General features: G+C 33.4%; 1 protein-coding gene across 1 annotated transcript; it reads left to right on the forward strand.

Moving 5' to 3' along the window:
• Window positions 1-7718: 7718 nt before the first annotated feature.
• Window positions 7719-10111, forward strand: OFUT20 (O-fucosyltransferase 20). The gene is made up of 3 exons (XM_048753374.1): window positions 7719-8547; window positions 8628-8796; window positions 8999-10111. The coding sequence occupies exons 1-3, from the start codon at window positions 7916-7918 to the stop codon at window positions 9863-9865; spliced, it is 1668 nt and encodes a 555-aa protein (XP_048609331.1). The 5' UTR covers window positions 7719-7915; the 3' UTR covers window positions 9866-10111.
• Window positions 10112-10905: the final 794 nt, after the last annotated feature.

Raw genomic sequence — 10905 nt, forward strand, 5'->3', positions numbered from 1 at the left:
TTGGTTTCTAGTTTTTGACTCATCAATAATAATAATAGATGGAAAAAAAAAAAAACTTAAAACTTAGCAACAAAAAGGGACCCATATTAATGCCCCTAGGAATTAGGACGATAACATTACTTAATATATCGACAGAGCCAGATTCCTAGTCTAGTATCATTATGATGGATAAGACATTGTCGTCGGCTTTAAATGGGCCATGAACCCATATGCGAGACTTTCATGTGAGCCATCAAATTTTGGGACACCCTTTGTCTTTTTTCTTTTACCTTTTCCTCCTTCATGCTGTTAAATTGTTAATGAATTCACATCTCTGTGTTGACCTTTTTAAATCTTCAAGTCAAAGGGGTTAATCGTCTTTTCCAAGAACAAGGGTAGAATTGGGAGAACAAATTAGTACAACAGTCGATGAGATGATGATGATGATGATGATGATGTTAGTGGCCGCCACTAAGTTTGGCCAATCGGCGTCTGTTAATGTCTTTGGTTTCCATATGATTGGCTTATTCTGAATGAGACCAAAAGACCAAAGCTTATATCTGTTTGGTCCATTCTATATAAAATTGGTTTATAACATTAATTACCTTTGCCTACTTAACAAGGCACCTTGTGGGGATCGTATTGGCCACCAATTATTCAGTTGTTACTCAATCCCTATATCAAGTATCATACAAAACGTGATTCTAATCGTCTTATCCACGTAGACATTTAAGTGTGTAGTATATAATCATTCTTGGTATAGGTAGTTTACACAATACTTTGATGCTGTCCACGCCGATAAACGGTAAGATTTTGTTTGTTAGTCCTGCTTAATTTGAGTTTAACTCTTAAATTTTTCTTTTGTAACAACTTTTAAACTTTTTTGTAGTTTGTGTTTCTGTTTTATGTACTCTTCATGATGTAATCGTGGGTTAAACTGAATTAATCTTACTTATCTCATTAGGATGGATCTATACTGTTTTTCTTTTTTGTCAGAATTTATATCGATATTATTCCCATAAAAATAAAACATTTTTAACCATTATGTGTTAATGTGTAACGCATAGATCTGATCGCTGATCAGCTTACCATAATGTCCACATTAATTATATCCTGAATAAATTAATAGAATGATAGAATAAACTAATAAAATGACACTACTACTTAGGTGTTTTTCTAAATTCATGATCTTATCATCAATGTTATCTATAATATACAAAGCAAGTGAGAGCGATTCTACGATGGTGATAAGAGAAGAGAATGCTCAGTTTTTCTCACATGAGAATGGTCCCATCGTGTTTGCACATCTTTATTAAGAGTCTATCGAAACTTGGACCATCAACGTCTCGTCATAATGATATCATTATTTTTTCCGATCAAATTGAAACTTTGGATTTTGGGTTTAGTGGAAAGCCTTATCATATTTATTTATTTCGTTGCAGTAATCATTTTCTAGTTACCCTAGCGATCGTGTTTACTTGGTTTTCAAGTTCTAAGTACCTTTGCACCTTTTTGTAGCTTTTACATTTACATATACTTTTAATTTAGTTGTTTTCAGTCGTCACATCCAAGAAACTCCAAATTAAGCATGTGTTTTTGTTATCTCCAAAAACTCTGCGAATTTAAATGTACCACGTCGCACATTCCCACAAATCCACTGGACAAAGTAAACACGCAAGTATATAAGTGTTTTATACGCAAAAAACATCTCAAGTCCTCCGTTCTCAGCTATGATTGCAATATTTGAACCCAATAGTGCTATTATTATTCGCAATACAAAGCAATTACATACCAATATTTGAAATTATTTGCATCATCATTGTGTTTTTATTGTAATGTAAGGGAAATCATGGTTACTCCATCATGTATATTTCACACGAACAAGTTTTACACATCTTTAGTCTACCTATTAACGATGGGCATGGATAGAATATCCAAATTTGTGTACTGTTCGTGATTTGACATGTTTAGTCCAAACAATCAATTATTTGATTCGATTTGAATTTATTCGGATATTTTATATTAGATATCCGGATGGATTTGTACCAATAAAATAAAAATTAAAACAAATAAAATACAAAATATTAGTAATTTATTTTAAAAATAAAAAAAAGTATTTACTATTTAAAATTGTAATAGCTAAAAAAATAAATATACTCAATAAAATATTGTAAAACTTACATAAAATATGATAATTGTATAATTTATATAGATATATTTTCAATATATATGTATATATATGCATATAACATATCAAATACGGATACGAGTATCTGGATTTTTCAGTTCAAATAGAAACAACTAAATAATCTAATAACATTTTATAGATTTTTTTGCTTAGTCCTTTACCAATACAAAGGCATAGCAAAAACTCAAGGTGTATAATTGTATGCATTTAATTTCTATTATTCAATAAAATAATCAACATCAGAGCCTTTATCAAACAGTGGCGCAATTAATATCTACTTGAGTTAATTTACTATATAAGTAAGATTTTCTAGAGTATGCACGTTTATTAAGAATTTAATAAATGTTTATAATTTAATTTATTTTTTATTTTCTTACACACTTTCCAATAACTTTCCACCAATAAAATTTAATCAATTTCAATATTCTCAATTAATGTTCCTAAAAAGTATAAAAAAGTATCTTAACAATATAGAAAATTTATCTTTGTGGAACAAGAAAAAAATCTAAAACATCTTAGTTTCGGGAACGGAGGTAGTATAAGCAAATATGAAGAAGCTGTTTTATTTTTTTTTGAGAAAAATGAAGAAGCTGTTCTAGCCTAGAGGTCTTATAGAAAATGTCTTTGAGGTCATTACTAGTCATCCAAAAGATTGCTACGTGAAACCCTCGATATCTTTCGAGCTACACTTATATGATATTGGTATATCAGTTATACCATGGCAGTAAATATAATTTAGAAAATTGAATATGTCGTCAAACATGGACATTATGAAACCACCACCCTTTCTTTATGATTTTCTTGGCCAAATTACTTTGAAATAGAAGATGGATCTTATAATAAGAAAGTCTATAGTTCGGACAGAATAAAATAAAATCAGAAGTCTTAATAGAGGTTTAACCATGGAAATGATGTCAATGGTGGTTCAACTTATGAACAAAAAAAGTCTTAATGGTGGTTCAACTCCTAGTTGTCATCGATATGTCCCATCGTAAATGCCTCAACGCATCAGGCCAAGATAAAATAATAATAATCCTAACTACACTTAATTCAAAGTTTGAGACTAAACCAATTAATGATTTGCAAACAAATAATTCCTAACTATAAGTTGATGTACCATGCATCTTCATCAATAACTTTATCCCTGTTGTATAATCTTTGATTTATTTTTCTACCCTAAAACTTGATGTACCATGCATCTTCATCAAACTTTATCCCTATTGTAGTTGATTATCCCAAAATACGTATTTATATAAATAAATCTATATATGCATGCCGATTAGATGACTAAATGACCGCTTGTGAAATTTAAATCATTTACAAAAATTACACCTAATACTGTCACCAACCCAAGAACAAGAATTATACTATTAGTTGCGGATTATAGGAGTTGTTAAGCTAACTAAAATGGTTACAAATGACTGTTGAGTATAGAAATGAAAGAATTGGTATGATTAAGATAGCTTCGTCCTTATTGCTAAATAATTATGGTCTCGAGTCAGCAGTTCTCTATAGTTAATTGATGAAAACCTCTGGAATTTTATGTAACCGGTATATCATTATGTTGTTGAGACAGCGACATTGTACTAGCTTCGCTAGTGATCATTGGAGTCCTAGTTAGATGAATTTTGTTTGTGGTAGAATACAAAAATCTTACTAAATTCTTGTAAAATGAAGTTTAATTCCCATATATACGATTCGGCTATTGCAATTATTACTAAGTCCTCTTTTATTTAGGCTGCTTAATGCAATGCATCTATGATCATAAGAATTCACAACTATTAAAAAAAAAACTTGATTGATTGCGTTGATCAACATTTTTCATGATAAAACCGACAATTTGGATTGGTATCATTTTTTGGTGCATAGGTATACGTATGTGTGCACACGTGTGTATAACAAGTCCGTGTACATATAAAATTGACTAGCTAAAGGCATCTCCAACCCCATTTTATTTTCTCTTTTGAAATAGAGTTTAGAGTAAAAATGTTCCAATTGTACTATATTTTCTATTCTATAATAGTGTAAACCTATTTTCTACTCTATATATAGAGTAATTTTTTTATTTTTTGCTCATCAATCTATTTTTCACTATAAAATAAAATACTATTGGAACAACATCTAGAATTACTCTATTTTATTGGAAATAATAGAGTAAAAGATGGTCCTAGCAGACGCCATGGAACTAATGGGCATTAATTATTATGTATATGGTAATATTCAACTAAATTGCATATTTTATCGCATGCTATTTTCGTTTTTTTTTGCTTAAATTTGGGTTTTCGTATATTTTGTTGCACGTAAAAATACAAATACAATACCATAATGTTGCAGATTACCAATTTAAACAGGAATACGATAACGGTAAAATGGGAACATGAAGGCAGATCTGATAACACAGTAGCACATGAAATCGTGATTAAACAACTAATATAATTATTTAGTATGCTTTATAATCTTACGGTAAGATTCGCATTTTGTTGTAAGTTGAGGAAAAGGGGGTGTTGTACTGTTGTGCAACGTGATGACATTCTAAAACTCTAATAATTATAAGGTTCCCAAGAATTCCAACGAATATTAAAGAACGTAATATTCCTTGAACACAATTTTTTCATCAACTTCGAATAAGTTCATTCGGATAAGGGTGAAGAATGGACTCATAGTCGTCTACCTCTCTCTGATCACAACGTAGTTATACTAAACCAAAACAAAATTGTTGATCCTGTAAGGCTATAATTAAGGGTTCTATTATTAAATTTAATTATATATACACAAGACGTTTGTACTCCTATATCTTAAAACTCGACTAATGTAAATTAACAGATAGATAAATTAGTTTTTTTATTATCTAAACGTCCTTTAGTTATGTCATCGCATGCAGATCAAACAATCAGGAAATATATTGTTTACATAGAGGTATAGGCAAAATCAACTATTTGAGGATCTGAATTTAGCAACCAATATTACACTAGCAGGTAAGCAAATTAGCTTCCTTTTGGAAATATTAAGTATAGCTGTAATGAACAAACTCGAATCAAACTTTAATAAAACAAATAACTTAAGAAAACAAAATGTATTGAGACAAATATCCATTTATGGTATTATATGAATGAATAACTTTATAATTCTTAAACACATATTTATATCATCTTCAAAACCTTTAAATCGTTTAAATTACACATTGTTTGCTTATTAACTATACGTATTTTGTATTCTACGAAAGTAATATGTTTTCGTTTTTGTAAAGTTTTAACTATTTTTGCTTGTATATTTATTATATATTGATATGCAAATGTTTATATTTTTACAAGAAAATACAAATGTTATATTCTACATAAAAGTAACCAAATACTAAAATTAATAATTTCATAGCTCTCCATGACTCCATCCACTAAATTAGCCTGATTAACTCATTATTGACTGTTTCATTATTGTTATGGAAAATACTCTTCAATGGGAAAATAATTAAATAATCTACATTAGCTCATTATTAACCTGGTCAACGTCTCAAAGTGTGGCTCGTACTGGCTTGTATATATACTTAACTAAATCAACTGGAAGTGAAAAATACTTATATAAATGGATAATCAGAGACTGAGGACAGGCAGATCTAGGCAGGCCAAACGATAATACATACATAATATTTTCGTTTTCAATAACCAAACCAGAATAATAAAGTCCACGCGAAATATATAATAATACTATTTGTATCTCTGAACTTCTCAAACTTCTACATCAAATGATGTTCACAAGTTGCTAAGCTATAGTTTTCTTAACAACAATTGACTCGTTTAGTCGTTTTCCTCTTCTTAATACTTTCACACTTTAGGCCTTAAGGGTGTAAAGAATAACTGAGGTTAAGCAACCACATCTAGTCGTTCTGTATATTCAGAGTATATAATATACTCGTGTGGTAATTATTAATTAAGCATCACTTGTTATTTCTCAAATTCGACGAGTAAATACTCGGTGCTCGTCCCATTTATATGATATGTAACTTTCAGTATTTTTAGTAGTCTGCAAATGGTATCGTTATATTCGAATATTATAAGAATTCGCATCAATCTCTATGTTCTGGTTAGTGAGAATATTAGACTGAAAAGTTGATCCTTTAATCTTCCTCCATCTCGACAACACTCGTCTCGATACATGCCAGTGGTGCAGACGTACACGTGGCAACTGACAAGACGTTCTATTATATCCGACGTGGAGAGAATACGTCAAGTGGTTCCAGCTGGCATCCACTTGGATAAAACTGGATATAACTCGCTAAGTAATTAACAAAACAAAATTCCAAAAACAAAAACAAAATGAGTTTTAAGAAAAATCACCTTAATAACATGTGATTGTGAAATGGTAGTTGGCTTATCTTATTTTCGTCATAAGCTTTATTATATATTTTTTGTTTTTATTTTTATGTCACATTTTCAATCTTCATTCTTAAGTTAAGTTCTTTTTTTTGAGCAAAAATTCGTAAGTTAAGTTCTCTAACTCACTTGTAGATACTAGATAATAAAATGCTCACTAAACTTGGATCATTTTATATTATTAGCAATCATTTTTGCTAGGGCATATTCGAGGAGTTAAAAGAGATATTTTTTGATTAGAAAAATATAAATAAATACTTTTTGAATAATAATTGTTTAGGTATAGGCTTATTAGGAGAAGTGTATTCACAGGCTGTCGTGTGTGAACTTTATTAATGTTTGTTGTTCTTCGAAATTCGAATGATGCAAGGAAACAGCTGGCCGTATCACAACAAGACACTGTCATCGTTGTTGGTGTACGCAAAGGGATATATATCTATCATTTTTGCGTTTCTATTTGTAATTATCATTCGTGAAATTTGTTAAAAAAATATTAAGAAATAAGTCTTTTTCAGAATCTTTTCATTATTCATCAGAATGAAAGCTGTTTTTAGGGTTCCCTTTTTCTCTGAGCTATATCATAAATCATATCAAGAAAATTAATAAAATTTCAAACTTTTTACAGTATTGGAAAATTTATCATAAATCGTGAAATAATAATCTTTGTTTTTCTGGGTTCAATATGAAAAAATGATCAACTAAATATTTAAAGGACATATATAGTTAGCATTATATAGTTAGCATTCCTTTTCTTTTAAATTTTTGTAGAACATATATAAAACTAGTATTTTTTTATCCTTTTTTTTAATTTCCAATTTTTTTTGATATATTTAACCGAAAATATATCCAGAATAGCTCTGTATTCATGTGAACCTAAAAAAATTCGATGGACCCACCAACCCCCCCTCCCCCCACCCCAAGAAAAACATTAGTTATATAAAGATTCCAAAAAAAAATATTAGTTATATATATATATATAAATGCATTAAAATTCTTGTAATTACACATTTATTAAGTCACATCCTGTAAACACTTGTAATCACTTAAAGAAAGAAGTTTAAAGTCAAAATAAGAGATTAACTTCTGCATTTTCCTTGACATCAAGAGATTAACTTTAATTAACTACATACAGTTTAACAAATTAAATTAAAAAAAAAACTTCCATGTGGTCTCTTCTTCCTTCCTTCCTTTAAGAACGCGTTACAGACATTGATCAGACTTCGCGCCGCCCACCTCTCACTTTTTCTCCCTCTCACACGTTTTTTTATTTTCTGCCTTCTTCATCGCCGGAGACTTTTGACTATTCACTTTCTTTAAACCTCTCTTTCTCCATTACCCAAACCACAAGATCTCTCTCTCTCTCTCTCTTCTTTCTTCGAACATGGCGTTACCCAAGAACGGTGGTAACAGCAGCAGCACCAAGAAGAAAGTTTCCTACATCTCAGTCCCTTCTCAGATCATAAACTCTCTATCTTCCTCCTCTCTACAATCCCTCCTCGTCTCCCCCAAGAAGTCATCGAGATGCACCAACAGGTTCAGCTACCGAAACCCAAGAATCTGGTTCTTGACTCTCTTCCTCGTCTCACTCTTCGGCATGCTGAAACTCGGACTCAACGTTGACCCGATCTCCCTCCCTTTCTCACGTTACCCTTGCTCCACGGGTAGCTTCGACGAACACCACGCCGTTTCCCATCTCGCTTTCGCCTCAAAAAACGACACGCAGTCCAGTTCGTCTTCTGAGCATCGAAAGAACGAGACTTTGCCCACGGAAGGCGACTTCTGGAAGCAACCTGATGGGCTAGGGTTTAAGCCGTGTCTTGGATTCAGCAGACAGTATAGAAAAGACAGCAACTCGATTCTCAAGAACAGGTGGAAGTATCTTCTCGTTGTTGTCGCCGGTGGGATGAATCAGCAGAGGAACCAGATCGTTGATGCAGTGATCATGGCTAGGATCCTTGGTGCGTCTCTCGTTGTCCCTGTTCTGCAAGTCAACGTCATCTGGGGAGACGAAAGGTATATAACATAAGCTATTTAATATTCATAGTTAATGTTATGTGACATTTGTTGATTATAATTGTGTGTTTCAATTATAGTGAGTTTGCGGATATATTCGATTTGGAGCATTTCAAGAACGTTTTAGCCGATGATGTTCATATAGTTTCGTCTTTACCTTCAACACATGTAATGACGAGACCTGTGGAAGAGAAAAGGACTCCACTTCACGCTTCTCCTCAATGGATTCGTGCTCATTACCTCAAGCGAGTAAGTACTCTGTTTCTTTACTCTGTTTTATTAAGCTAACTCTGTTTCCTCTGTTTCTTCGCCCTGTTTATTAAGCTAACTCTGTTTATTAAGCTAACTCTGTTTCCTCTGTTTCTTCGCTCTGTTTTATTAAGCCAACTCTGTTTCCTCTGTTTCTTTGCTCTGTTTTGTCAAGCTAACTCTGTTTCCTCTGTTTCTGCAGATTAACAGAGAAAGAGTGTTACTTCTCCGTGGCCTCGATTCAAGGCTCTCCAACGACCTTCCTTCTGATCTCCAGAAACTCCGATGCAAGGTAGCTTTCCAAGCGCTGAGATTCTCACCGAGGATACTCGAACTCGGCAACAAGCTAGCTTCGAGAATGCTTAGCGAAGGACAGTACCTCTCACTCCATCTACGTATGGAGAAAGACGTTTGGGTCAGAACCGGTTGTCTCCCCGGTTTAACCCCCGAGTACGACGAGATAGTCAACAGCGAGAGACAACGCCACCCGGAGCTTCTCACGGGCCGTTCAAACATGACTTACAACGAGAGAAAACTCGCTGGGCTTTGTCCTTTAACCGCTCTAGAAGTCACGAGGCTGCTTAAGGCCTTAGAGGCACCAAAGGACGCGAGAATCTACTGGGCGGGAGGAGAGCCTCTAGGTGGGAAAGAGGCTTTGGAGCCGTTGACCAAAGAGTTCCCTCACCTCTACAACAAACACGATCTCGCGTTACCCGGCGAGCTCGAACCCTTCGCCAAGAAAGCCTCGGTCATGGCTGCGATAGACTACATCGTCTGCGAGAAGAGCGATGTCTTCATACCGTCTCACGGCGGGAACATGGGACACGCGTTGCAAGGGCAGAGAGCTTACGCTGGTCACAAGAAGTACATCACTCCTAACAAGAGACATATGCTTCCTTACTTCATGAATGCCTCTCTGCCTGAATCGGAGTTTAATAGGATTGTGAAGGATTTTCATCGAGAGTCTTTGGGGCAGCCGGAGTTGAGAACGGGTAGAGGTGGTAAGGATGTTACTAAGCATCCTGTTTCAGAGTGTATGTGTTCAGATAGACGACAACAACAACAATAAGTCTCAAAGAGTGAGTGGTTCGTGCAGAGTATTCTTTTAGTTCTTTTTTTTTGGCCTTGATTTGGAGTATATATTATGCGTTTGTATTCTTTCAAGTGAGGTTATTTACGTGGGGGAAGTAGAATAGGGATGAGATTATGATATGATTCTTTAATTTGATTTATTTGAAACTGTAATTATATATTACAGTGTTTGTATACGGTTATACTTGTACCATACATAAATAAAAAGCAACATTTGACAACATTTAAGTATGGTTTCTCTTTTTGGCTAAAACGATGAGGTAACAATATTCCTTAAACCTGAGGATGATCTTTTTCTCCGAGGTAACTTTTTTTGTTTTGTCTTTACTTTCACATTCCCTATGTGCTCATAGCTGCGTGACTTCTCAAGAAGTAAGTTACTCTCTACAAGACTACACACATGGGTTTGATTTTAATCTATAATATTTGGATTCTAATGGCGATTCTCGCAGATGAAGAAGTATCAGTTCATGGGTGTAGACTTGTAGGCTGTGGATGGAGAAAAGGTTCCTGGATTCAGACAGATGTTGAATAATATCATTGATAAATGAACAACGATGAACATCTTCTAATGTTTTGTTGTTCATACATCAATCTTGTTTCTTTTGTCTGAAATAGGACTGGGCAAAACACTCAGATCCGAAGAACTGAACCGAATCCGATCCGAAAAAGTAGTACCGAATCCGAACCGAAATTGATTAAATATTCGAATAGGTTCAAAATTTTGGTATCTAGAGAACCGAAACCGAACCCAACCCGAACAGAAATATTTCGGATATCCGAATGTATCTGAATTAGATTTATATACCTAAATATATTAGTTATTTATAAATTTAATATATAAAAAATTTCAAAAATATCTCTATAATATTATATGAGAAGTCAGTTTCTTATGTGTCGCGCTCATGTTAACTTCCACGATGGTTGATTACATTGATACCCTTAATCAGTGTTCTAAAATACGGTCTAGGCGCCCGTTTAGGTGCTATACGGTAGTCAACCGTACTATTTTTATGC

This window comes from Brassica napus, chromosome C4, assembly GCF_020379485.1.
Source record: "Brassica napus cultivar Da-Ae chromosome C4, Da-Ae, whole genome shotgun sequence".
Lineage (NCBI taxonomy): Eukaryota > Viridiplantae > Streptophyta > Magnoliopsida > Brassicales > Brassicaceae > Brassica > Brassica napus.